The sequence below is a fragment of the Eschrichtius robustus genome, chromosome 13 (genome assembly GCF_028021215.1).
Source record: "Eschrichtius robustus isolate mEscRob2 chromosome 13, mEscRob2.pri, whole genome shotgun sequence".
Lineage (NCBI taxonomy): Eukaryota > Metazoa > Chordata > Mammalia > Artiodactyla > Eschrichtiidae > Eschrichtius > Eschrichtius robustus.
The window spans coordinates 3,170,119-3,197,794 of NC_090836.1; the positions used below are offsets into that span (position 1 = coordinate 3,170,119).

General features: G+C 56.3%; 1 protein-coding gene across 2 annotated transcripts in view; it reads right to left on the bottom strand.

Moving 5' to 3' along the window:
* IQSEC3 (IQ motif and Sec7 domain ArfGEF 3) overlaps positions 1–27,676 on the bottom strand; it is a 98,059-nt gene that overhangs the window by 24,639 nt on the left and 45,744 nt on the right. The window contains exons 3-5 of one of the 2 annotated variants that reach the window (XM_068560762.1): positions 24,172–24,442; positions 11,348–12,444; positions 9,258–9,419 (exon numbers count right to left, since the gene is read on the bottom strand). In XM_068560762.1, coding sequence (XP_068416863.1) covers positions 9,258–9,419; positions 11,348–12,444; positions 24,172–24,442 — 1,530 coding nt within the window. Of the gene's footprint in view, positions 1–9,257; positions 9,420–11,347; positions 12,445–24,171; positions 24,443–27,676 lie in introns of those variants that run through there. The other variant, XM_068560763.1, reaches the window with a different exon arrangement.

Here is a 27,676-nt window from a genome sequence, read left to right on the forward strand (position 1 = left end):
AGCCTGAGTTCCCCAGCAAAGCACGGCCCTGGTCACTCCCAGACTCTCCCGCCCCTTCCGCATCCTGGCTCTCCCACAGCCCCAGGTTTGCACACGCTGCTCCTCCTTCCTGCTGCCCACCCCCAACCTCCAGGTCTGCCTTCCCTCTCTCTGGAATCTTCCTCGACCTCCGCGGTGCCTCTGCTGTGTCTCCTGTGTCACCCAAGCATCTGCCTGTCCTCCCACCAGGCCACGCGCTCCCCGACGCCCAGAGTCAGTCTCTGCATCCCTGGCGTATGTATGAACTCAGTAAACATTCCTGGGGTGGATGAAGGAGTGAGTGACAGACCAAGCTCAAGAACGAACGGTACTGTGAGCACACGGTCAGCTGGGGAAGGAGCCCTGCGGCCGGCGCCTTTGGAAGCTCTGCCCGGTGGCCCCGATCCGCTGGACCTGACCCCTGGACACGGCTGCCGGGGGAAGGGCCCCGTGGATTCCAGACCACGGGCGGCGAGGCGGCCTGGAGTGCACGTGCTTCCCACTTCCTCAGCCAGCTACGCGGGCCAGGGAGTGATGAGAACCTGCTGAACTGGCCCTGTTGAGGCTGCCCCTGAGGCGCTGTCTGCACCCGCCTCGGAGGGGCCGCTGGCTGGGGGTGACCGCGGAGGTGCTCCTGCTGGGGTGACCGCGGAGGTGCTCCTCCTGGGGGTGACCGCGGAGGTGCTCCTGCTGGGGGTGACCGCGGAGGTGCTCCTGCTGGGGTGACCGCGGAGGTGCTCCTGCTGGGGGTGACCGCGGAGGTGCTCCTGCTGGGGGTGACCGCGGAGGTGCTCCTGCTGGGGTGACCGCGGAGGTGCTCCTGCTGGGGGTGACCGCGGAGGTGCTCCTGCTGGGGGTGACCGCGGAGGTGCTCCTGCTGGGGGTGACCGCGGAGGTGCTCCGGCTGGGGGTGACCGCGGAGGTGCTCTTGCTGGGGTGACCGCGGAGGTGCTCCGGCTGGGGGTGACCGCGGAGGTGCTCCTGCTGGGGGTGACCGCGGAGGTGCTCCGGCTGGGGGTGACCGCGGAGGTGCTCCGGCTGGGGGTGACCGCGGAGGTGCTCCTGCTGGGGGTGTCCGCGGAGGTGCTCCTGCTGGGGGTGACCGCGGAGGTGCTCCTGCTGGGGGTGACCGCGGAGGTGCTCCTGCTGGGGTGACCGCGGAGGTGCTCCTGCTGGGGGTGACCGCGGAGGTGCTCCTGCTGGGGGTGACCGCGGAGGTGCTCTTGCTGGGGTGACCGCGGAGGTGCTCCTGCTGGGGGTGTCTGCGGAGGTGCTCTTGCTGGGGTGACCGCGGAGGTGCTCTTGCTGCGGTGGGGGCTTCTCCTTTCTGTGGGATTCTGTGGCAAGTCCCTCCCAAGGACTGGGGAAGCGTAAGCACAGATGTTCCCCGCATCTGTATAAACAGGTACAGCCTTGCAGGAAATTGCTCGTTAGCACATCGTGTGCGGCGTCAGTCTGTGTTGCGGGGAGATGAAGCGGCTACACAACAGTGATCAAAATGAATTTCGTCATCTCAACTATTTTTTTTTAACGATAGCAAGACAGTGTCTGGCAGACAAAGGAACTGGCTGGGAGCTGAAAATAGGTAATGATAGCAGCAGGGATTTTTAATTGGCTGGAAGAGACAGCAAAGACCTGGAAGGTGAGGTACAGGCCAAGGCCGGGAAGAGGTGTGTGCGGTGCCCATGTGGGGCTCTGCTCCAGGCGGAGCCGGGGCCGGGTTTCAGGATCAGGATGGAAAACGAAACCGCCCACCGCCATGAGCTGGAGGAACCCGGCTGTTATTTCTGCAGTTCTTGTCTCATACAATTCAATTAAAAATATCCCCGTCCGCTAGGGAGTTATTTTTGTTAGTCGGAACTCATAACGTGCCTAACAAAGGTCAAGGCTTTCTGGAAAAGTGCAATGTGGCCAAGAAAATAGAGCAGGAGGGAACTGACGCAGGAGGACCTGCCAGAGTCCCTGGTGACAACACGGGGACAAAGAAAATCTTGTTTGAAGTCCTCAGAAGGGATGGCGGCTGGTGCACCTTGAAACTGCTCCCACAAATCGGGAGTCCGTGTGGATGCTGAGGCCACTTCCCTTTTGCTGGGCCTGGCAGCCCCCTGTTCGCCCGTGGTTCTCAAACTTGAGGGCGCACCAGAATCACCCAGCAGGCTGATCAACATGCACGTAGCTAGGCACCACCCCAGGGTTTCTGAATCCAGGCGTCTGGGCTGGAGTCTGAGAATCGACGTTGCTAACGAGTTCCGGGGTGCTGCTTCTGTTTGGGGGGCCACACTTTGAGACCCACGCTCTGTGCCAATGACAGGGGTAGGACGGGAAGAAGTCAGGCCTTTGGTGTCAGGCACCCTTGGGTTTGAATCTTGTCTCCACCATATAGGTCTTCAGTTCCAGTCACTTAGCCTCTCTGTGCCTCATTTTCCTCATCTCTAGAATGGAGCTAACACCTGAAACATCCAGTGGGCAGGTGGGGCAGGGTGGTATGGGTTTTAGAACAGACAATGTATGTAAAGCTCCCAGTTTATAACAGAGCTTAAGAAATGAGGTTCTCCAGACTTATGGTTGCCAAGGCGGGGGGGAGGGAGAGGGATGGTTTGGGAGTTTGGGGTTGGTAGATGCAAATTATTACATTTAGAATGGATAAACAACAAGGTCCTAATGCACCTTGCACAGGGAACTATACTCAATATCCTGCAACAAACCATAATGGAAAAGAATATTAAAAAAAGAATGTCTATACGTGTATAACTGAGTCACTGTGCTGTACAGCAGAGATTGGCACAATATTGTAAATCAACCATACTTCAATTAAAAGATATATATTAGGGCTTCCCTGGTGGCGCAGTGGTTGAGAATCTGCCTGCCAATGCAGGGGACACGGGTTCGAGCCCTGGTCTGGGAAGATCCCATATGCCGCGGAGCAACTAGGCCCGTGAGCCACAGCTACTGAGCCTGCGCGTCTGGAGCCTGTGCTCCACAACAAGAGAGGCCACGATAGTGAGAGGCCCGCGCACCGCGATGAGGAGTGGTCCCCACTTGCCACAACTAGAGAAAGCCCTCGCACAGAAACGAAGACCCAATACAGCCATAAATAAATAAAATTAATTAAAAAAATATATATATATATATATATATTAAAAAAAAAAAGAAATGAGAGTTCTCGTTAGGGACCGAATCGGAGCTGACGTGCCCCGTGAGTAAGTAGATCTGCAGTTCCCTCTAGCGTAGGTATGAAGACCCTTTCCTTCATCACCAGTGAACTCTGCCTGAAATTTCATCATTAGACCCATCAACTGTTTAAAACATACATCGATCAGAGAGAGGAAACTGAGTTAGCTCAGATCAGTGGAGATCTGTGGATCAGTTTCTCAGCTCTGTTTTCTTCCCAGATGAGAGGGTTGGGGCCCAGCAAATAAAGGTGAGTCAGGGATGGGATAGCATCTGATTCAGTTCAATTACTCTGCCCCTGGCCTGGGCACTAGTCATTTCTTCTCTCTGGGCCTCAGTCCCTGGCCGGGTAAAATGAGAGCGCTGGACTAGCTGACCGTCCAAAGCATTTCTCAGCACGGTGATTCACAGCTGGGCTCTGACAAGCACTGTAAAGGCATTCGGACCACACATCTGTTGGGATGAAGCACAAGGCAGGATGGTGTAGAGTTTAGGGCTCAGGTTATGGACCACTCTGCCAGGCTTCAGATCTCAGCCGCTGGTCAGCTCTGGGACTGGGGCAAGCGACCCACCCTCTCTGTTCCTCGGTTCCTTCATTTGGTGCAGACGCCCAGCACTGGCCTCACAGCGCTGCTGGCAAGATGGTATGAGGCTGTGCATGTAAGGTTCTTAGAACCGTTCCTGCGGGCACACGATACATGCTGGATATGTGTGAGCTGCCTGCTCACTCACAGACGGCCCTCCTGAGAAACCCGCGGGGAGTGTGGCTCCCAGGAAGTCCCACTGCAAAGAGCAGCCAGTTTCAGCCACGCCTGAACATCACACAGGATCGAGAGAGACCTCTCCAGAGCTGGGCCCTGGGTACTCAGGAAGGGAATGGGTGGTGGGTATGTTCATTTTTGTGTAAAAGCCCAATTTCTATGCATCTGTGACGAAGCCAAAGAGAGTCTCAACTCTGGACTTTTTCACCCCACTCTGGGGTTCCAAGATCTCCACATACAGGAGCAAATGATTCTTTTAAGTGCCAATGACTCTTTCCTGTTAAGTAGAATCTCTCATCTGTGTGTGTGTGAGCGTGTGTGTGTGTATGTCTGTGTGTGTGTGTGTGTGTGTGTGTGCGGTGGCAGGGATGGGGGAAAGGGCACTGGAGAGGTGAGGGGTCAAGGTCATAAAACCCGAAGACACCACATTTAGAAGAGACCCCCTCCTTCCATTCCTCTGGGTGGGGGGCAGCATCAAGTTTTCAGAACAGTGGAAATAGCCCCCGAAGTCTTCTATCCCTGCCTGCCCCGGCCTCTCTGCACCCTCCGCCAGACCCGTCAGAGTGGGCCTGGGCCCCAGCCTGCTCTCCCCTGCCCCGTGGATCTCCTCAGGAGCAAGGCAACCCTTCCGAAGCTACACACAGACAACACGCAGGACCTTCTCAAATCATTCCTTCCTAGCGATCAGAGGCCAGAGCCTTCCAGCCTATTGAGTTTGACAGACAATCTGTCTTCATTTCTGAACGTCCCCTAAGAAGAACAAATCTGTTGCACTCTGGCCAAAACATTTCCATGGAAATGAAATAATGAAATCTGACTAAAACGTCAGACTCTAATATCTAACAAAGAATGGAGCAGACACAGTGAGAGAAGGAACACCCGGGAAACTTTCTTCTGGCTACTCAACCCCAAAGCTGCCCTTCGTGCATTTCCTTGGAAATGACAGATGCCCTCCATGGGTGTGAAGATCACCCGGGTCAGGAAAGAGACTGCTCACAGCCAGCACACAACATTTCCCCATCCGCTGGCCTTCAAACCTGCTGACACACTTTAGAAAGGAAATAGAGCAGAGTCAAATTTCCCAGCCATGTGAAAACTGAGAGCGAGCCGCTTCCAGCCCCAGAGAATCCTGATGCCCGCTGCCCTTTGGCTCCCACTGCCCTTCCCCCTCAGCACCAGGGGAGGACTTCCTCCAAGCATGCGGTGGTCTCCTCCCTTCCCCAGCGCGGAACTCTGTCTCAGACCAGCCCTGAGGAGTCTGAGGTTTCCCTGTGTTGGGGGAGGGAGCCGAGGGGAAGGGGAGGCGAGGGGGGTCTAATGCCCTGTGCTTTTAAGTGGGAAAAATAATAATAGAAATAGCTGACATTTGAGTTAAGCACTTTATATGCACTTAAAAAAATTTAATTCATATGACTGGTTCTATTATCCCCATTTGACAAATGAGGAAATTGAGGCTGGTTTCTCCTAAATAAACAAACAAAAAACAAAAGCCAGCAACCAAAACGCAACACCTTCCCAGATCAGCACTGGAATGGACATGGCCCTTTGAGCTCAGAACACCTCCTATTATTATTTGATAAAGCCTGGTTGGATACATTGTTTCTTGGAATGGGGCATCCATGGAACTAGGACACAAAGGGATGGAGAGGTCAGCTTGCCAGAGCACCCAGGGCCTGACCCCAGAGGCAAATGTCACCGCATCTGTGACGCTCAGACGTGGATCAGTGGCTGGGACAGATTCTGCTTGGCCCGGCTCCTCCTCTCTTCCTGTCCCCCCAGGCCCAGGAGTCGGGGGAGGGCCCCATCCCTTCCCCTCCCAGAGACTTTCAGCCTCTCCCCTTCCAGTCTGGCTGCATCTTGGAGAGAGCGGTGGCTTGGGCTGTCTCAGTCTCCAAGGGGATGGGTGATTTATGTCTTTTATTCAGCAAACAGCTTTGTACAGAATGGATACGACAGGCTGAATGTCACCGGCGGGGGCAGGGGCACGTGCAGAATCCCAATGAAGCCTTCCCGGCCTGGACACATGGCACTGGGTGACTGTCATTGTGTGTTTTCTCTGGTGGGAGTAAGGAAGAGGCAGTGGATCCTGAAGGGTTCCGAGAGAGCTGGCTTGAGTGGCAGGGAGATACCAAAAACCCCAGTGTCTTGCTGCCCTGCCAGTGCCTGTCCCTTCCTGCTTCTTCATCCTCTCCAGGCACCTCGCCGCAGACAAACCACGCAGTCGGCATGCTGCAGACCTGGGGGAGGAGGGCTCCTTTCCGCGGAGCTGCCATGTGCAGGCCGAGTCTGCCAGGGCCTCAGAGCCCAGGGCCTGCCAGGACAAATCACGAGGGACTGAGGCGTTCACTGTGGCAGAATTGGGGCTCAGCTCTGTACTCGACCCCCCCTAAGCCCACAGTGCCCACTGGAGGCTCGTGGGCCCCTCACCTCTCTTTCCACGTTCCTCCTCGCATCTCTCCCCGTGGAGACCTGGGTCTATAACTTCCCTGAGGCCACGAGCCAGGCCTGTTCCTCCCCCCCGCCACCCCGACACGTACACATGTGGGATGCCCAGTGCAGCCCTATTCCCAGCATACAGTAGGCACTCAATATTTGCTGAATGAGTGGTGAATGGCCATCTTGTTCCCCTGTGAACGCTGGCACCCCAGCCCCGCCCTGGAGCCTGAGGGCTGCTCTGGGCAGCTCTGGCAGGATGACAAAGCTTGTTCAGGGCAAATGATTGTGCATGACGCCAGGGTGCTACAAACGCACTAAGGATTAGGAAAGACGATAGATTCACCGGCGCTGGAGGGACCTCTGAGATCACGCAGCTCAACCCTCTCTCTTTACAGATGAGGAAGCCTGGAGCAGAAGTGACTTGCAAAAGCTCTAGAGCGTGTTAGGAGCAGAGCAGGGGCCAGCGCCGGACTCGCAGGTCCAGCCACCTCTCCTGCCACCACACTGCCTTCTCATCCAAGCCTGAGCCCGCTCAGCCGCCAGCCCTAGACCCCAGCCCACCTCCGCTCTCGGCGCAGGCGGCAGCGGCTGGTCTGAATCTCCAGCCCACGTGATCTCCCAGGGAGGATGGCAATTAGTTTCCATTGTGCTGCTCAGCACAACCTGGGCTGCAGAAAAACCATGTGTTCCCAGAGCTGCAGATCAACAGGGGCCTAGCAGGTCAGAGTTCCGGGGCCAGGCCACATGGGGTCTGGAAAGGCAGAAGAGAACAGACAAGGCAGTCAGGGCCTGGGAGTGGAGCAGTCACGCCTGCCCCAGAGCAGAGGGACAAAGCGGGGTCACCCAGGGGGTGTGGGGCAGTGGGAAGGAATGAAGCCATCGGGCGCAGCACCTCTACTCACTCTCCAGTGGAAAGGGGACAAAGGCAAATGAAAAGTTCATGCCGGACAGATGAACCAGACAGAGGAAAGCAGGAAAGGAAGGAGATGGAAAACTTGACCTTTCTCCTCTTCTGTCATTTCCTCGAGGCATCCCCTCAGGGCACCCACACAGCACGGGTGGTGGGATGGGGAAGGGGAGCCAGAGGGAGAGGAGGAAGATAAAGAAGTGTTGTCCATTTATGGGTTTAGGCACTCACAACACCTGTTCTGGGAGGAACAGCTGATTGTCCAAAGCCACCAAGAGTCAGAGGCAGGAGCTGGCTTCTGTCAACTAAGGGCCATCAGGGATTTCAAGGTCCCTTGAAGGGGTCCAAGCCCCCTCTCTTCTGACTGCACTCAGGTAACAACTATCCCATCAGGAGTTTAGGAATGTGACAGGGATTCCCAAGCGCAACGATCTCCCCTCCTAACCCAACCCCTCCACCCTCCAGGCATGGAAATGCAGGCCCAGAGAGCAGAGACTGTCCGAAGACACAGCAGCAAGACTGCTCTGTAAAGAGAAGCCAGGTGTCTGAGTCCCACCCTGGGGACACTGCCAGTGACTCCATGCTTCTAAGCCCCGGAGCAGGCGCCCCCAGCCCTCTGTAGCAGGCGCCCCCAGCCCTCTGTAGCAGGCCCCTGCTGCTTCAAGAGCAAGTACAAAAGGAAGAGGTTCTCCCAGGACTCCTGGGGAAACACTTCGGCGACTGTACCCAAGGAGAAGGGGTGGGGAGAGAAGTGGGGAGGGCTCCTTACAGAATGGTGACCTTCGAGAAGGAAGTGAGCTTAGGGGGGCCCAGCAGAAGAGAAGAGGAGCATCGGGAGAGGCATGGGGAGAGACAGGGGTCCGGAGCAGACTTCACGGGGCCTCGCCCCCTCTCTGCCAGAGGAGAGGTGGCTCCAAGGCCCTGCTCCTCAGCCCCAGGGAGTGCTCCCCCTGCCCTGGGGCTCGCCTACCTATCCACGGCACCACACCCACGAAGCAGAGCACTAGCAAAAGCGGCCCTCTCACCCCCGCCAAATACCCCATCTCCTGGACTTTAAAACAATTATTTTGATTGTGTGACCTCGCACACACAGCCCCAAATCCCACATCTACTGGACTTCAACCTTGGTGGTCAGTCTACCTTTATGGAATCATAGTACTTTCTGGCTCTAAAACCCCTCAGTCTAACCCCTTCTTTTTCTGCCTCGTGTTTCCCCCACGATATAAAGCGGACACTCAGGGGCTGGGGGGCTGGACAGGTGGCAGGAGAGGGTGCTGAAGGGCCGGTCCCCCAGGCGGTGATGGCCCCAGAGCTGACACGGCCTTCTTCTTTTTCCAGGCTCACTCTCTTGCCTTTTGGTATCCCTTGACCATTTCTGCGACAGCCCCAGCCCCAGCCCCGTCCCCAGCCCCATCCGCGGCCCCGTCCCCATCCCTGTCCCCATCTCCGTCCCTGTGTCCCCATCTCCATCCCTGTGTCCCCATCCCCATCCCCATCCCTGTCCCCATCTCCGTCCCTGTGTCCCCATCTCCATCCCTGTGTCCCCATCCCTGTCCCCATCTCCGTCCCTGTGTCCCCATCCCCATCCCTGTCCCCATCTCCATCCCTGTGTCCCCATCTCCGTCCCTGTGTCCCCATCCCCATCCCTGTCCCCATCTCCGTCCCTGTGTCCCCATCTCCGTCCCTGTGTCCCCATCCCCATCCCCATCCACAGTGCCGATGCGGAGGAGCACCTTGGCTCAGTAAGCGGCAGAATGACTGGAGGGGAGGCAGGTGATTGGCTAAGGACCATGGGGATTCTGGCTCCTGGACCAATCAGGAAGCCACCAGGACTGGAGCCAGGACTTCTGAGAATCCACCCAGACGTTACAGGTCCTGTCCTCCCCATGGCCTTCCCCAGCTGAGGTCCCAGGCCGCCCAGGAGATCCGGGAGGGCGGGGAGGAGCCCGAGGCAGGGCACTCACTCGAGCACGTCGCGGTTGAACTGCTTCTTGCTGTTGCCCAGGAACTCTCCGATCATCTGGCGGCTCAGGCCCTTACGCTGGAGCAGGAAATGGGCCACTCCGATGGGGGTGTCGGGGATGAAGCCTCGAGAGATCAGGAACTGGATGCCCTTGTCCGGGTTTCTGGGGTTGGGGTGGGGAGGGGAGGAGGTGTAGAGAGTGAGGCAAGTCTCCCCATGACGCCTTTCCTCCCTTTCTTCCTGCCTAGGGAACCCACAAAAGTGCCTGGAGGTCCTTGGGCAGAATTCCCAGGAAATGTCAGCATTCCTTCCACTACAGAGGGGCTCCCCTTAAAAAGCCCCTCTCGCCACGTTCTCCTGAACCTCCCTGCACAGGAGTGAAGATGGTGCGGGACTGGGGAGGTCTGGCCAAGTAGATTCCAGAGCAGGTGGAGAGGTGTCCCTTCCGTCTTGCTGCCTCAGTCCCACTGGATCTGACCCTGAAGTCCCCAAGCCCTTCCTCCCGCCTGTATCCTGCTGTCTATACTCAGGACCCACGCTTGAACCGGGAGGGCAGAGGAGACTGGGAAATGGAGGTGGGATCTCCTACCACACCCCTCTTCCCTGTGTGTGGCAGACACAAGAAAGACCCTGCTCTTCAGGGTTGACTTTCCCAGGCTTGAGTCTGTGTGTGGGTGTGGGTGTGAGTGCTGTGTCTTAAGGCACATGTGCTCCCAGCTTGGTCTGCAAATCCATGCTGCTCCCTGAGCTGGAGCTTACCGGTCCAGGAGAAGATAAGTACAGAAATAGAGGCTAAGCCTTTAGACCCTTTTATAGCACGTTGACATTTTCAGGACAACCAAGCATGTGACTGTTTTTCTAGCAACTTGTTTTAATTGTATTTTACAGAAGTTTCAGCCCACAACATATTGGGTAAAAACCCAAACTGGTCCTTCACTATAGCTAATTTGAGAACCACTGCCTTGTGGGATCCGAGTACCTGTGTGTGTGCAGAAGCGAGGGTAGGGCTGTGCTCCGCAGGGTGGCAGCCTGGGGTGCAAGAAGCAGCGCTGGGAGTCACACGGGTCTGACGTCACCCAACCCTGCCGCTTACTAGCTGTTTCTCAGGGCTCAGCTCACCTCGCTTGTGGGAGCCTGTTTCCTGTTCTGTAGAATGGCGTAATGATGCTCCCTCCAGAGATTGTTAGGAAGTCTGCAAATGTTTTATGTCAGGTGAGCTATGAACAGTAGCTATTCCGCCTAGAAGATAAGCTGCTTGAGACCAGGGGATGTGTCTTGCTCATCTTTGTGGTTTCCGTGCCAAGCACTCCAAAAATAACTTCTGAATGCGTAAATGAACACACAGGTGAATGGTCTCTGCTCAGTCCTCACTGATTAGGCAGGAGGGATGCCGTGCTTCCCGGCTCAGGGCTCTGAAGGAAGGGGTGAGTGGAGGGTGGAGACGAGCGCCTCATGTACTTGAAATCTCCACAGGATTGGCATGTGTGTTTCCTCTGCTCGCCACCAGCTGTATACCTCTTGGTTGCAAGGAAGTTCTGGCTGGGGGCTCTGAGCTATGGTGGTCGTTCATTTCTCTGCTCCCACGCCCCTGTTCTCTTCTGCTTCACCTCTGCTTGCTTGACACTCCCCTCCTATCCACCCCCCGCACCCCCATTCCTCGCGCTAGGTCTCTCCTCCCCCCACCCTTTCCTCCTTTGATCACTGCCTCTTGTCTCCGTGTCATCAACCCCATGAGATTGATATTCCCTGTTTCCTTAGCTTCATGTCCTACCCGAATGCTTTCCGCTCAAGCCTTGTACTACTCGTACTATTATTTACTTAATACTGCATTTTCTCTGAAATCTTCTCACTTTTCAAAGCCTAGCTTCATCTAGCAGTACTGGTGGTTAAAGCATAGGTTTCAGGTGTTTTAACCCTAATCTTTAACATAAACTCACATCCATTAAAAAGAAAATGAGTATTCCCCTACTAGCTCAAGGATCAGGCGTGGCCCAGAGGCCACCTGGGAGGACCGTGGGACGACTCGGGCCATTCCCGGGCCCGCTGCCCACCCATAGGCGCAGCCCCTGCCCCGCACCTCCTGGAACTTACATGTTGAAGAGGTTGAGGCCGATGCGGTAGAGCCGCTTGCGCAGGGTGTCGGTGGAGAGCGTGGGAGACCTGCAGCTGGCCGGGTTCTCGCAGTGGTAGCGCGGCAGGCTCAGGATCATGGCCTGCAGGGCCTCCTTGGAGGCCGAGGCCGACGCGGCCGATTTGGTGGACGTACTGCTGCTGCTCAGCTGCTCCGAGTTGTCGCCGGCCTCGGCCTCCGTCCCCTTCACCGCCTCCTCGGCCTCCTCCTCTTCGTCTTCCTCCTCCTCCGCCGCCGCCGGTACCGCGGCCCCAGGGGGGCTGGCGCGCAGGGCCCCGTCGTCGGCCCCCGCGTCTGCGCTCGCCTCCTCGGCGGGCACGTCCCCCTGGCCGGCTCTGGGGGCCTCCGGGGCCTCCTGCCCGCCGGCCTCGTCCTGCTCGGCCTCGCCCGCCGCGGACTCTGCGGGGGCTGAGGCCGTCGGCGTGCCCAGGCAGTTGGCCACGGACAGAGCCGTGGAGGAGGACACGGAGATGTTCCGGCTGGCGATCTGCACGGTGACGTCCCGGAAGGCCATCATGAGGGTGCTGCCGTGGCCCTGGGGCGGGCCGGCGGGCTCGGCGGGCTCGGCCCAGTCCCCCGGGTGGGCGCCCTCGGGCTCCCGCGCCTCGGTCTCCAGGACCGGCGGCCCCGTGCCCGCGCGCAGGGCCCTGTGGACCTGGTAAGCGCCGCTCTCCTGCAGGGAGCACACGGTCTTGAGGCTCCAGGTGCTGAGGGCGTCGTCGATGGACTTGGCCAGGGACTGCACCTGCTCGGTGAAGGAGTCCTCCAGTTCGGTGAGCGTGCCCGCGATGGTGGGCGGCAGGGAGGGCGAGCGCGCCAGCGGCAGCCCCGAGAGGCCGCAGCCCTCCAGGAGCGCCCTCTCGGCCGCCAGGCTCTCGGCGGCGGGCGCGCGCGCCTTGCGCAGGGAGATGCGCCGCGGCAGGCGGCTCTCCAGGAGCGAGTTGCGGATCTTCTCGAAGTTCTTGCTGAGCTGGTACTGGCGGAAGGCGGTTTGGATGGTGCAAGCGGCGCGCCGGGACACCAGGTGGCCCCCGTACTTGTGTTCTAGCATTTCAATCTGCAGCGAAGACAGAGAGGCGCGGGAGCGCAGTTAGGGAAGGGGTGTGACAGTCCTTGAGAAAGACGGTGGCGGCGGCTGTCGACTGGGGCAGGGCGTGAGCTGGCTAAACTTTGGCGGGGGCGCAGGAAGGCACAGCTTCGGGGGACTGAGGGGCACATGTCTGAAAACCCTAGCAGGCCATGGCCTGAGATGCCAAGGCTCCTAGAGGTGTGGGATGTAGGACTGGATTCCGGGATTGGTGATGCCAGGGGCAGGGGACGGAGGAGTTGCGGATGGCAGGAGGTGGTTATTTCCAAATGTTCATATCAGAGATGCATACGGTAGTGTTTATGGCTGAAATGCATGACATCTTGAATTTGTATTAAAATACTCCATCAAAAAAAGTGGAAGGGTTAGATGACACAATATTAATAAAACTTGTTGGAGCTGGGTGATGGTTAAATGGGAGTTCATTACACTATTCTTTCTACTTTTGTGTATATTTTTAAATAATAGAAAATTGAAAATTAAATAGGCTAAAAAACATTGCCGCTATTCCTGTTCACCTGCTTTCTTTCTCAGCATTACATGCCATGCATTGGGGTAGTTTCCTGTTCCTGGGAGCCTCATAAGGGTTGGGATTGGGGTTGGATCATCTCTGTGTTCGCAGCACCCAGCCCAAGGGCTGGCACAGGATAGAGCTCAATAAACGTGAATTTCATAAAAAGACAGACGGATGATGGATGGATGTTTCAACAGGCGCAGTCCCTCCAGGCTACCCTGCTCTGCAATTCCAGTCACCTCTGTTTCCAACAACGGGAGCTGTTACAGCCAGGGCAGGGCTTGGTGGGGCTGGCTGGCGGGGGCCGGGGTGGGGACGGCACTGCCTCATCTGGGCAGATGTGAACCCAGGAAAACTTCTGGCACTGGCCAGTCTGTCTTCAAGGCCCTTCCTCCCCTCCTCTCAGCTCTGTCCCCCATCTGTGGTCTTTTCTCCTCCTTGGGTTGCTAAGCTCTCACTTTTTCTCTCTTACCAAAAACCTCTCAGGAAAGGACTAGAAAGACATTCCCCCTGAGGTGTGAATGACCAGTAACAGTTAGCAGTGCTCCTTCCTAGAGATTTTTGCACTTAAATAACAGACAAAGCCTGTGTGAAGGGGACGGACAAAATGGTAGCACTGTGGTGGGTTCCATCAGTCCTTAGGGAAGCTTGGGAAGTGAGAAGGTATTCCTGGGCCCTGAAACTATGTCCTATTCCCAGCCGTACACTCCACTTACACAGAGTAGCCTTCCTGAACTAAGAATCGGGACAGGTGGCTGAAATTACTAACTCAAGGCAAGGGCTTCCCTGGTGGCGCAGTGGTTGAGAATCTGCCTGCTAATGCAGGGGACACGGGTTCGAGCCCTGGTCTGGGAAGATCCCACATGCCGCGGAGCAACTGGGCCCGTGAGCCACAACTACTGAGCCTGCGCGTCTGGAGCCTGTGCTCCGCGACAAGAGAGGCCGCGACAGTGAGAGGCCCGCGCACCGCGATGAAGAGTGGCCCCCGCTTGCCGCAACTGGAGAAAGCCCTTGCACAGAAACGAAGACCCAACACAGCCAAAAATAAATAAATAAAATTAAAAAAAAAAAAAAACTCAAGGAAAGAACAACATCAGTCCTCCATCCTCCCCCAGGATTATGGGGGGAGGGGTACAGATACAAAGGCCAAATTTCATCCCCCAATACAAGGAACACTTCACCGTGCTTCCCGCTCCCCCAGGGACTGCAGCTGGACTGACTACTTCCCAACCACCCCGGCAGCCCCCTCTGTTCCTTCCCTGTGGGTGCCCCACAGCTGGACCAGCAGAGACACCCTCCTAGCCCAGGAGACCTCATAGATACAATCCCAACGCCCGGGTACAAGCCCAGGTAAACGGGACCTCCTCAATGTGTGTCTTGGGCTCTTCCTGTCTCACCGTCCAATGCCCTTTCCCATCCCCAAGCCTAGTGGCATTATGCTGCCTCTCTCCCCACATCCAATGCTTCTCTCTGAAGAGACTTGGAAAACGTATTCCTATTAAGGTTTAGAAGGCCACTAAGTCTTCCTATAGGACTCCTCCCAGAAGCATTTGCAGCTCACAAGGTGCAAGGCCTTAAGCAGAAGGCAGGAAGCTCTCCTGGGACTCATGACCCTGGTTGTAGGGACATCCAAGGCGCTCTTATAAAGCATGCCAAGTGTATTAGTTATCTCCTGCTGCAGAACAAATTGCCACAAAGGTAGCCGCTTAAAACAACACCGTTTATTTCCTCACAGCTCTGGAGGCCAGCAGTCTGGGCACAGCTCAGCTGGGTTCTCTGCTCGGGATCTCACCAGGCTGACATCAAGGTATCAGCTGGGACTGCAGTTTCATCTACGGGTCGGGGTCCTCTTTCAAGCTCACTCCTGTTGGCAGGTTTCAGATCCTGGAGATTTAAGACTGAGGCCTCAATTACCAGAAGCTGCCTGCTGTTCTCTGCCACCTGGTCCCCTTCACAACGTGGTCGTTTGCTCCTTCAAGGCCAACAAGAGAGCCTCCGTCTGAAGCCTCACTGCCTTTAAAGGGTTCACCTGATTCATTCAGGCCACCCGGGATGACCTCCCTTTTGACTAACTCAATGTCAACTGATTGGTAACTTAATTATAGTAGTGACACCCATCATATTCACTAGTCCCACCCACACTCCGGGGGAGGGGATTATATAGGTGTGTCCACCGGGAGCAGGAATCTCTGGGGCCCTCTTAGAATGCTGCCTACCATACCAATTGGACAGTTGCCTGTGGGCCTTTATCTAGGTATGACCTCATGCGCCCAGGAGCCCCAGAGAAACACAGGTATCTGCCTCTGATGCATTCTCCTCCTGCTTCTGCAGAAATCACACCAGAAGGAAAAGAGCATTGTAGCTCCTGAGGCCCAGAATCGGCCTTGGCTTAGGCAGGAAAGTCCTCCAAGGGAAGAGTAGAGAGGGAGGGGAACTGACCGCTCACCTGCCTCTTTCTCGCAAGTTCCACCTCCCATTTACCCCTCCCCAAGCACCATGAGCAACTGACCCCAGACAGGGATTCACATCTCCTTCCTCCCTGGCCTGCTCGTAGGTCTAGGGAAACCCCTGGCCCAAGAGCTTCTCTTCAGATTATGAGACGCTACTGGCAATAGAGGGAAGGTGTGAAATCCCACTGCCTGACGTGTTTCCAAAATGGTGAAAGGTCCACCCCCTGGCATGGTGTCGTCCCACCTGGAGGCAGAGGCTGGCTGAGATAACTGAGGAGACTTCTTCTACCAGCCAGTGTCCCTGCTTCACCCAAGGAGAGAAGAAAACCAGATTTTAAATTCTTGAATCTGTTCCATCAAGTCCTCCACTAGACTGTAAGCCCTATGAAGGCAGACTTTGCCTGCCATGCTCGCTGCTCTATCCCCAATGCTTAGACTACATAGTAGATCTTCAATGAATATTTATTGAATAAATTAAAACCTTCCTAATCTGACCGTAACTTTTCTCTCCCGGGCTGATGATTTCACCCTCTCTGGCCTCCTTTGTAAGTTTACTTCATCCCCTAGTCTCTCCTACTTGCATTTCCAGCCTCTACCCTGGTATTGACTCCTTTCCACCAGCCTACAGACCCTCCTTAATGTCCCAGGCTGAAACATGACCTTGCTTGACTCCCCTGCTCTGGGGCACTAGCCCAATCTCTTTGTATTTTTCCACCAAACCTATAGGAGGACTAGTCTGCCCGCTCTGCCTCCGTCCGTGAGCAAATGCCGAACCACTGGCCAGCCCCGTATGCCCTGACTCCTTGCAGCTGCCTCCTGCTCCCACCAGACTTCTGAAACGACTCTCAGAAAGGTACTGATGACCTTCAGTCACTAGATCCTATCCTCAACCTTCCTCCCCATCCTTTCTGCAGCTTTGATACTTTATCACCTTGAAACTTTGTCCTCCGCTCTCATGACCCAGTCTATCTTGGTTTTCCTGTCTCCATACAGCTCCTTGACCCTATGTTCTGACCACAAGGTCCCTAACTGTGCTAGTTACGAGTCATATGTGTGCTCTCTTCCATTCTCCAGACACATTTTAATGATTTTCCTGTGCATTTCTGGACGTCTTCCTTGACTTCTATGTTGGAAGTCTTTAGAGCAGCCCCCTGGTAGCTGATAGCTAACAGCTGATGAAATGAGAACTATCTCATGCAGAGCCTTCGTGGCAACTCTAAAGGTGTCCCGCGGGCTAATATCTTCTCACCTCTTGTCTGAGAACCTCGTCTTCCGTTGTAACTTCACTCTGATAGGTGGGTGAGCAAGCCCATAGGGGAAATACCCAGTCACAGATCTGCCTCTTCCCTGCTCGTGGACCCTGGGCAAGTTTCTTAACGTCTCTGAATCTCAGTTTTCTTATCTGTTAAATGAAGCTAATCCTGCTGACTCTGTAGCTTGTTGTGAGAATTAAATTGTTTCCCGTAGCACCTGGCACACAGTAGGTGCTCAATAAGTGGTAGCAGTTTGATGTTGACAGTGATGATTCTGTGACTCTCAGCTCTCCATTCCTAGACTCCATCCTAGACCTACATTTCCAAGACCCCATCGTCTCCCCCGGCTCACCCAAACCAGCTCTGGATGACGTCCTTATTCACCTAACAGCACCCCGGCTACAAGGTCATCCAGTCTGGGGACCTCGCTTTTGTCCCAGGGTCGGCCTTTGCCTTATCCTCCGCATTTGTCAGGCTGAAAGTCCTATAGCGTCCCCCCCCCCATGCCTTTTGCAATCATCCTGAACTTTCCACCGGACTGTCACCACGTGGGGCTCTCCTGGACCCCCCATTTGGACCACTCTGACACCCCCCCAACTGCTTCCCTGCTTCCTGCTCCAGCACCAGCCCCTGAGCAGTATCCTCAGAGAGCGGGTGTAAACACAGGACTTCCACCGCTTGAGACCATTGCCCTAAATAAGTGTAAACACCATCTCCTGGGGGTCTGGCGCTGAGCAGCCCGGCCCCGCCTACCCCCCCCCCCCCCGAGCCCCTCCTACTACGCGGAGTCCGCGCTCACTCGCCAGCCCCGCCTCCTGCTCCCCCCCTCCCCCAACTAGGCTTTCCTGTTCTGGTCTCTTGCTCAGCCTCACCTCCCACTCTCATGCCCTCTCTTCCAGGCAAAACGTTTCCCCTTTCTTCAAATGTGCCTCCTCCACGAAGCCTCCCAGTTCCCCCAACCGGAACGGGGTGTCCCTGCCCTGAACCACGCCCCATCCCCGAGAAGGTTGTTTCGTGCTTCTCTTTGACACTCAGTTTCCCCTACTAATCTTGGTGGTATTCATCTAACTTAGGCTTCCCTCCCCCCTCCCCTCCCCAAGACTCCACTAAGCGTAAGTTATTGGAGGCGCCGGATGTGGCCTTCTCATCGTCTGGTGCACGGACGGCCTCAGCCCAGAGCCTGGCCCGAAGCCACTGCTCACGACGGTCTCTGAATTCAGTTGAGGGATCGTCACCGTTTGTTCCCATCATCTAACACAGCCGGCTCCCACTCATCCTGGCCTCTTGCCTGCTGCCCACAGTGTCCCCCACCGCTTCCTTCGCATCCTGCGCAGCCCGCTCGGTGCCGCCTCAGCACCCCAGACGGTGCGTCACAGGCGGGACAGCGTAATCCGCCTCTGCATCCCCCGTGCCCAGCGCTGAGCCAGACCCGTGTTTGGGGCTTAATCAATGTTTGCGGCCGTGAACTAAACTGAACTCTCGCCTCTGCGCCAGGGGAAATGCAGTCCAGGCTGTCTTCTGGATCTGGGCTTGGAGCCAAAGGCTGTACCACCGGCCCCGCCCCCCCATGTGCATTCCCCTCCCCCCATTATCACAGGCCTTGGGGAATCGGTGGTTCCCCGGGTCAGCTCCATCCGCCCCAGCCAGGCCCCGCTCACCTCCCTGACCCTGTTCTTACCAGGGCCAGGCCAGAGAGCCGAGGGACCAGCTCGTGGGGGGGAGGGGTCCCTGGGCCCACCGGCCAAGGAGCAGCTCCGCCCACTTCTCTCGAAGCCCCGTGAGTCCTGGGTAACTGTGGCCTCCCTCCCCCCAGGAGCGCCATCCCTCGGCTCCTGCGGGGAGGCAGGGGGCGGGGCTGGGGGCTGTCTCGCTAACGAGCCTTCCGTGTTCGTCAGAGCACGCTCGCTCTTCCAAGCTGCTGCCGGGCTGAGCCCGACAGGGCCTCTAAGGGACGCTGGGGCACCAGGCCCGGGCCAGGGGGCGGGGGCGGGGGCGGGGGCGGGGGCGGGTCCCACGTGCGCCAGGATTTCTCGGTGGAGAAGATTCAAGCAGTCCGTGGTGTGAGTCTGCAGACCTTGGCGAGGGGAAACTCCCACCTCACCTGAGGCTCCGGGGCAGGGTCGGGAGGGGAGAGGAGCTTCGGAGGAGCGCGGGGGGGCCCGCAGGACGGGCCTGCACTGAGCAGGGTTGTTCTTCTCTGTGTGCCCACCTCCCTGCCCACCGTCCAAAACACAGAAAGTGTTCAGCATGGCAAGGGGCACAGAGGCCTGCTGGGGAGCAGGGCTGCCCTGGGACCCTCTCCCGATGCAGCCAGGTAGGGGCGCTGGGGGAGAACCACGGCTCAGCTGCTCCCTGAGCCAGATGCTCCCTCGGGTGGGGCTGCTCCAGGAAGCCTGCTCTGAACCCTGGTCGGGCTACTTGCCCTGTGCCAGGATCCCGCAGTGCCCTGCACGCCACTTCCGCAGAACCTACCCCTTCACCGCGGGGGCAGCAGATGGGGAGGGCTCTGGGTTAAAATCGTGGTCTGTGGGGTCTGTTTTGGTTGCACCGGGGTGCACACCTAGGAATGTGTCCTTGGGCAAGTCACTTAACATCACTAAGCCTCAGTGTTCTCATTCCTAAGATGGGGAGAGTGACAGTCTCTAGCCTGCAGGGACATTGTGCAGATGGGGGGAGATGACGCACAGAAAGTGCTCGGCACACTCAAGCACTGTCCCGAGATGCAGTGCTGTTAGTGTCGCCTGTACCGTTCTGTGTCAGCGCCCGCCACTGGCACCGGAGCTCCCTGAGACCCAGGACTGTGTCTCCCGCATCGCAGTGCCCCCAGGCCTCGCATGGGGCCCAGCACAGCAGCTGTGCACTGCCGTTCCCCGAACCGAGACCATGGAGCAGAGCGACACCCTGGCACATCTTGCCTTCACCGCCACCCTCGGCAGGCTGGTCCACTGGGGCCCTCACGCCCGCGGTAGCGCTCTCACCTTCAGAGCAGGACAGAGCCTCAGACACAGTGAGCAAACTGAGGCCCAGAGAGGGACAGTGACCTGGAAACATGGCCACCACTTCTCCCCTTGAGAGGCACCCCGTGGTGAGGCTGGACCCTGAGGCTTGGGGTCCAGGAGATCTGCTCTCCAGACAGAGAGCGCTGCCACCCAGGACCCTGACTCAGGAGCAGGGCCTGGATGCTGTGACCACAGCCCCACGGCCGCCGGGCTTGGACAACACAGAGACCTATGCAGGTTGGACATCCCAGATGGGCTCCAGTGGGCGCTCACCCACAGGAGCAGAGAACAGGACACAAACTCCCTAGAGAACCTGAATTTGGAAATCACGTCCGCGCCCTCTGTATCTCTGACATGGCCACTTCCTAAAGGAACCTCCCCGCAAGGGATCCGCATGCGCCCTACCTCTAGGGTGCGGCCCCAAGGATCACCCTGAGGTGCAGTGGGAGAGTTGGGGGCAGAGCAAGCGAAGAAGGCAGTCTCCTCCCTGTGGGGCCTCGGGGAGGGCCCGTCGGTGCACGGGGACTGGGAGAACAGGGAGGCCTGGGGGCCTCATTCATTCACTGGTTTGCTCATTCCTGTGTTCCTCCAGTACCCAGCAGTGCCCAGGCGCCAGGCTGTGCCGGGTGCAGGAACGACGGTGGGCACGGCCGGCAGCGCCCAATGCTCACCCCCAGGGAGTGCTCGCTCCTCGCCCCGACAGCGGAGGGAGCGGCACCCCAGCGGCGTTCAGAGCACCATCTGCTCACTCTGCGACAGCCTGGGCACGACAGAGCCCCTGCCCTCACGAGGGGGATGCGGCCAGACGGCAGAGTCCGCCGTGGGCACTCAGGAACAGCACACACCCCGGCTCGGGACTCTGAGCCGAGACTGAAGTGCGAGCAGAGACCACCCAGGTGAGTGTGACCGGGGGACGGGTGGGGCGTGTCCCCAGCAGAGGAAGCGAAGTACACGAGGGCGCAAAGGATAGCAAAGAGGCACAGCTGGAGCCCCGAGTGGGAGCAAGGCAGGATGTGGGGTTGGATCTGGGGGCGGAAGAGCCTGAAGTCCTTGTCCCCTAGAAAACGAGGGGCCGTGGGCGCCCCCATATGGGGTACCGTGACCGACGTGCTGCTCACAAGGAGAATGCAGCTGCGGTGTGGGGACCAGGTCCAAGCAGAGGGTCCATAGGAGGCTTCCCCAGGGGCACACAGGCCTAGGTCAGGGGCGGGGGGGATGGCAGGGGAGGGGGGGACTTGGGAAGTAGTTAAGAGTAGCATGGGGGGTGGGGGGCTGGATCAGACGCGGGGCGGAGAGAGGAGCCACGGAAAACACCTGGGATTTTGGACTGGCTGATGGAGCGGGCCTGGCAGGTTGGTGAACTGGGGAGACAGTGATTGTCCCAGATCCCTTCCAGCCCAAGGACCACAGGATGTGGGTGACTCGTGAGGACCACAGGAGCAGAATACTAAATCCTGGATCTCGAAGAAAGCTGAGATAGAGTCAGGGCCTGGCCCAGGCTTCATGCCCATCCCCATCCCCTTCAGGTCACTGAACTGTTACTTTCCCCTCTTCATCCTTTGAGCATCTTCTCATGTCAGGCGCTGTGTCGGGCACCAGGGGGTGTCATGATGGATGTCTTTGCCCTGCCTTAGAGGAGACGTCAAGTAAACAGGAATGGTGATCCTGGGCTGAAGGGCTATGTCAGGGAACGCCTGGGTGCTGTGGGACCACTGAGAAGGGGCATCCAACACAGCCTTGGGAGGGCGGGGAGAGCTGCCCGCGAGGAGGAAGGTGCAGGAGAGCAAGTCCTAAAGCAAGAGAAGGAGTGAATGAGGCCAGTGCAGGAGTAGGAGGGGAGTAGGAACGTTAGCGGTAGAGGCAAAGGGCTGTATGAGGCAACTGAGGCCCAGAGAAGTTAAGCAACTTGCCTAAGGTCACACAGTTCATCTGCAGAAGAGAGAGCTGTGGAGCTCCATCTTTTGTAAACGTGTGCTGTGTTTTTAGCCACTCTGCTCCCCTCAGTCCCTTTCTCCCCTCCTCTTCCCACCCCTAGCCTGTCTTGGCCTGGAGAGCTACACGGGTCAGGGGAGGCGGGCTGTTCCCCAGGGGGTGAGGGCTCCACCACACCCCTACCAGCCCTCATCTCTCCTGCCCCACTGCTGCTGGCTGACGTGCAAACCCATCTACTAGAGTTATACCCACCATGAAAAAGGTCCACAGTGCCCGTCAGAACCCTGCACAACCCTCCCTACCCCACTAATCAGTTAGAATTAAACTAATTCCCTGCCCAAGCAGAAGCACCAGTTTCCTTTGGTGTTACTAACAGGATACTCCTTAAATTGAACTGTAATCTCTTTGGGGAGCAGGTAGGGACCATGTTTTTTTTTCTTTTTGGTACCCTACTCCCTCATTGCTTTACGCATCGCAGTTACTCAAAAAATATTCACTCGATAAGCTCTTACTCTGCCCGAGGCACTCTGCTGGACGCCAGGGCATGGGATGAATAGGACAGGGTCTCTGTCCTCAAGGGGCAGAGCCAAGTGGAACTGAGAGGACGTTCTCATCTGTGCCAGCTGACCGCCCACATCACAGCACGCGGTTCCAGATGGACTGCCTCCCAGCCCCTGCATGGGCTTTCTCTACCTCAGAAGCGCGACAGTCTACATTTTTAACAGCTCTAACTGTTAACTGAGCTAAAAACAAACCCCTTCCTCTCCTACAAGTTTCATGCATTAGTACCACTATTTTTACCTGGAATGATAGAAAATAATCTAATCCAGCCAATACACATTCAGCTCTTCCATGTTTAAAACTGGTTTTCATGTCTACAGTTTCCCTGTATGACCCCAGCCAGTTGTTTTCTTTCTTAGAAGAACCTTAGAACCTCAGGATTCTCTGTTTCCCTCTTAAATGAAACCCCTAGAACCAGACAGCCTGACCAGTAACTAGTGGGGCTCCAGGCAGCCGCCCCCTTACACTGGGGGTTTTATCTACCCATCTCTGAAGGCTGCTGGACCCATATCGTTGGCAGCTGCTTCATTGGCTATTGATGCATCTTGAGCTTATAGTCAACTGAATCCCTAAGGCCTCTCACCCACGACCAAGCCTGCTCGTATTATAGTAGTGCTGTGGGATTTTCAAAGCTGAGAACAGAACTTTAGATTTTTCCCTCTTTCATTTGACTTTTTCCACTTAAACAATATTTCCTAATGAGTTTTTTTTTCTTTTTTTCAAATCTGGGATTCTGTCATCAAGGTATTAGCTTTTCCCTTTCAGCTTTGCATCAGTCCTTTTTCGAAATGGTTGAACTGGGCAGGACCAAGGACAGTGCCCCACTCAATGACCCTGGCATTGGCACCCATAGAAAAATCAGTGTTTTTTGACAATTCCGTTTGAGAACAGCCCACCCGACTTTATTGTCAACTAACCCACTTCCTATCCTGTCCACATAGCTACCACGGGAGATTTTGTCAAATACTTTACTGAAGCCTGGTGCACCACCTGCAGCCCCTGACCTTGGATAATAGCTCGACATCTATGCTGAAAGGAAGAAAAGACTTTGGTTGGGCTTGACTCAGTATTAGTGACTTTTCTATTAGCTTCGCTTCGAAACCTCACAGTCCGTTGGGTTAAAGAATGGTTCTCTAGAACCTACACATTTTGGAGCTAGAAGGGACCTCAGAGATGGTTCAAGGTCTAATTCCCAGTTTTGCTGATGAGGAAACCAAGGCCCAGAGTGCTTAACTGGCATTTTCCCAAGTCACAGAGGAGCTAGAACAAGGATCGGATCCCACATCTGTGCTCCAAGCTCAATGCTCTTTCTTAGCGATATTAAGTCATATGTTCTTTCTCTAAATGCGTTCGCACATACACACACACACACACACACACACACACACAGATCTTCCTTCAGGTCTCTTAATTTTCCACCCAAACAAACCATGCCGTTATCATTTTGGAGGGTTCAGCTGGGACCCAGTGACTGACTACTTTCTCCTCCTGCTTCACAGAATGGAAGATGGAGGCTCAGAACTCCTCAGTGAAATTTGTTCTCCAATAAGGGGGTCTTTGGACTCCCCCAATCTGGGCTAATCTTGGGACTCCTCAGTCTACCTGGAGGAGACCACTGTCTTCAAACCTCGTTTGAGCCTGTGTGTGCCTGAGCTTGGGGCTGGCCCCTTGGGTGGGCAGGTAAGCCGGGCCATCTCTTCTGGGGGTGGGAAGTGTGTCAGCAGCTGGTCTCCCTGCAGTGGTAAGAGGGGCAGAGCCCTGAACACGCTGCCTGTGGGCCTGGCGTTACAAGGGTGACCCCTGCCACGTGAAGGCTGGAACTGGGCTGCAGGGAAGGGCAGTCACTTGGTTCAGTTTGGGAGAACTAGCGGCAAAGAGGTCTGCCTGCAGCAGAGGCGGCCTAGACAGGGGCATCCCTGGTACCCTGGACAGCGCCCGAGACAGGGCCCTTCACCACCCTTCCCACCCCCCTCGGAGGCCCTGGGTACCTGTTTATTCTTTAGGTCAAGGGAGAGTTCGTAATCGGAGGCGGCAGGGGCGCGGGAGCAGAGCGCCGTTGCCAGGGCAGGCTGCTGCCTGCTGGGGGAGGCCGCGCAGTGGAGGCCGGCCCGCGGGGAGGCGCCCCCCGCCCCCGGCCGCTCCTCCTCCTCCTGCAGCTCCTGGGCTTGAGCCTTCGGGGCGTGGGCACTGGGTCTGCCGGCCGCCGCCGCCGCCACGGAGTCCTCCGTGCCCGCACCGGCCTGGGCGCAGGAGCCGTCACTGTGAACGAAAGGCAACGGTGCTCGGTTGGGGGGAGGGGCGGGGTGCATGTGAGTGCGGGGGAGGGGGGCTGGGGCCCTCTGGCAGCGATGGGCCTCACCAGCGGAGGGGCTGGTGGGGGCCTCCTGAGGTCCCCATTAGGGAAGGGCCCCAGCCCTGGAGGAGAGCCTGAACTTGTGGAGGGTCCCCGGGGGCAGAGGGAGGGAGTGGCTGGCACTGGCCACAGCTCAGGAACCTGCTTAGAAGCGGTAGAGCAGGTGCTTAAGGGTAGACTACCTGGGTTCCAGGCTGGGCCCTGCCTCTTGTTGGCTCTGGGGCCCTGAGCAGGTTACGGAAGCTCACTTTTCCTCTGTTTCCCCATCTATAAAGCAGGAATAATACTAGTACCTGCCTCATAAGGATGCTGGAAGGCTTAAGCTAGTTAAAGTTCTTAAAGCCGTGCCTGGCTCATGGTCCGTGCTCTATGTGTGTTAACTACCGTAATTATCGGTGGTCTGGCTTTCTGGCCGGTGGCTTAAGTAGCTGGGAGGAAGGTGATCCTCGCTGAACCAGATCCGCCTTCAGACTGCCCAAAGGAGGCTGGGGGCAGGAGTGATGCATAGAGTCCTGGCTGGGGTTATGAAGTGTCTGTTCTTCCCCAGCCCCTGCTCTCTTCCCGTGGAGCCACCAGCAGGCTGGCCATAGCTGCTGCCCACCCGCCTCCTCTAAGACGACACTCTGGCTGCCCGGGGGCTGCTACACTCAGGTTGCTCCCCTCCCCGGCCAGCCTCTGAATTCTGCCCGTCCCCAAGGCCCAGTGCTGAGCCATCTCCTGCGTGAAGCCTTCCCGGTGTTTCCAGCTTTCAGGCTCCACCTGCTAGAACACCAGAGAGTCACCGCCTACTTCACAGAGGAGAAGCATCTCGGCTCACGGTGTGGGCTCCAGTGCAGCCCCACTACTGTGTGGCTTTGGTCAAGTGGCTTTTTCCCTGACCCCTGGTTTCCTCATCAGTACAGAGGAGGCACTAGTACCTGCCCTACGGGGTCATGCAAGGCGTAAGGGAGTCAGCGTATGTGAGGTGTTTAGCACAGTGCCCGGCACAGACAGACTAAGTGCTCCATAAACATTAACTCTTATTTCCCCCATCTCCCTTCCCTGCCCACCCCCCCAGAGCCTGGCACTTGTATTCTATGCGAATCCCTCCTCCCCAGTTAATGCTAAGCAAACAAGGAAGGCTCAATAAACACTTGTTGAAGGATGAATTGAAGAGAACCCAAGGCCACTGGCATGGCCTTGGCAGTGGACAGAATCCCTAAGGTTATCTAGTTCATCCTTCCCATCTCCCTTTTTCACATATGAGGAGCAGGGGTCCAGGGAGGTGGGTTGGCTCTGGTTGGAGGGCCAGTCAACCTTAGGACTTATTTCTTCCACAGCTTTGTCCCATGTAAGATGCCCCAAATCGTGCCAGAGAAGGGACCTCTTCAAGCTCTTGCTTCCACCCAAACTTTGGAGCCTCCTGGTGCTAGAATAACCAAGGGTGGAGTGAAGAATCCTCTCTTCATTCAACTTCATCTGTCCCCCCAGCACTCCCCTGCACCCCACCCCAAACATAGATAAAGAAGAGCTCATTGGCCAGCCCTAGCAACAGGGAGCCTCAAACTCCTTGCCACTGCATGATTCTTTGCTTCGTCATTTTTTCTGTGGCCATCAATCAAGCTGTATAGCTGGATGAGCTCTAAGTATGTGGTTTTTTCACTAGTATCACCAGGAAGTTCTTTTTAAGATCTAACTTCAGCTCCTCTTGTGATAGGACATGACCATTCTTCCCGCAGGGCCCATGGAAATAGCCCTTTCCCACTCCCAGCACAGCTTGCCTCCTGGGGACAGCATTCCGTCTCACCCATCTCTTCTCTGCACTGTCCTTGGTACTGATGCCCAAGGCTTCTTAATCCTAAAAGGTTTTCAAGACTCTTTAGAGACCAAACACCTTTAAAAATAGCCCTTTGCTCTTTTTATGCTGCTGGAGGATGCTTGGCAAGAGGTTCTAAGGAGTTGATGCCCCTCAATAGCAGCGCTCAACCAATGATAGTGGAGGCTGGTAGACAAATACCCCAGCTTCCTTGTCTCGTGGGCAGGACAGCTCTGAGACACATTTCACACCACCTCCCAGAAGTGCCCCATGGGATTGAACCCCAGTTGCCCAAAGCAGTGACCTGATCATTAATGGACCTGCATTGGCTTCCTTCTCTTTTGTGTCTCATCCCCCACTCTCCTGTTGACACTTCTTGGGGACACCTGGTCCCAAAGACACTACGTACGTTAAAACAAAACACATTTTTAAAATAACCTTTTTCGTGGGCCACCCCTCTGGACATGGACGAAGGCTCCAAGGCCTTCTCACCTGAACTCATCCATAGGGTCTGGGAGATAGGAGGCCCCCACTGCCATCTCCAGCATGTGCACGTGCACGTGCATGCACACTCACACACACATACACACACTCACACACACACACAATGTTCTAACCAGCTCTGTGGCTTCGGGTAGCTCGTGTCCTCCTGAGTCAGTGTCTTCACCTGCCCCCTCACAGGAGCTTACTCATTTCCAGGGACCCTCCAGCTTGGACATTCTGGGAGCTTGGATTCCAGTGCCGAGGCCAGACCACCACAGCCCACCAGCCCCAAGGTTCCAGGCTCTCTGGCTGGTGGAACCAACTCTGCCTTTGCCCACCTATGTGCACAGGGACCTGAGAGACTGTGTCCCCCCAGGTATATGATGAAAAGTGTTGGAAAGGGGACCCCATCCTTGTCTTCCTTCCTTATCATACTCCACAGACTTGTGTGGTAGGAGGTGGTGATGGAAACCCAAGACTACTGTCATCAATATGGCAAGGTTTAGGCTTGTCAGTGGAGGCCAAAGAATATGGAAGGCAGACCTGGGTTAGAAACCTGGTTCTGCTACTTATGATGTGACCTTGGGCAAATTACATCATCTCCTTGTGGCTCTATTTCTTCATCTGCAAAACAGGCATCCTTGTAATGCCTTTACAAAGTTGCTGTGAGGAGTAAATACAGCTGGCACAGCCCCCAGTACAGTACCTGGAACACAGTAGTTGATGGCAATGGTGGTTGTATTCTGAGCTGAAACCCTATAGCATGAGGTCCCACAAGAATGCCCAGAAAAATAGCATGGAGCATTCCTAAGTGGAAGAGGTTCTCAATATTTAGCCTTCCTGTCAACCTTCACAAAATTGA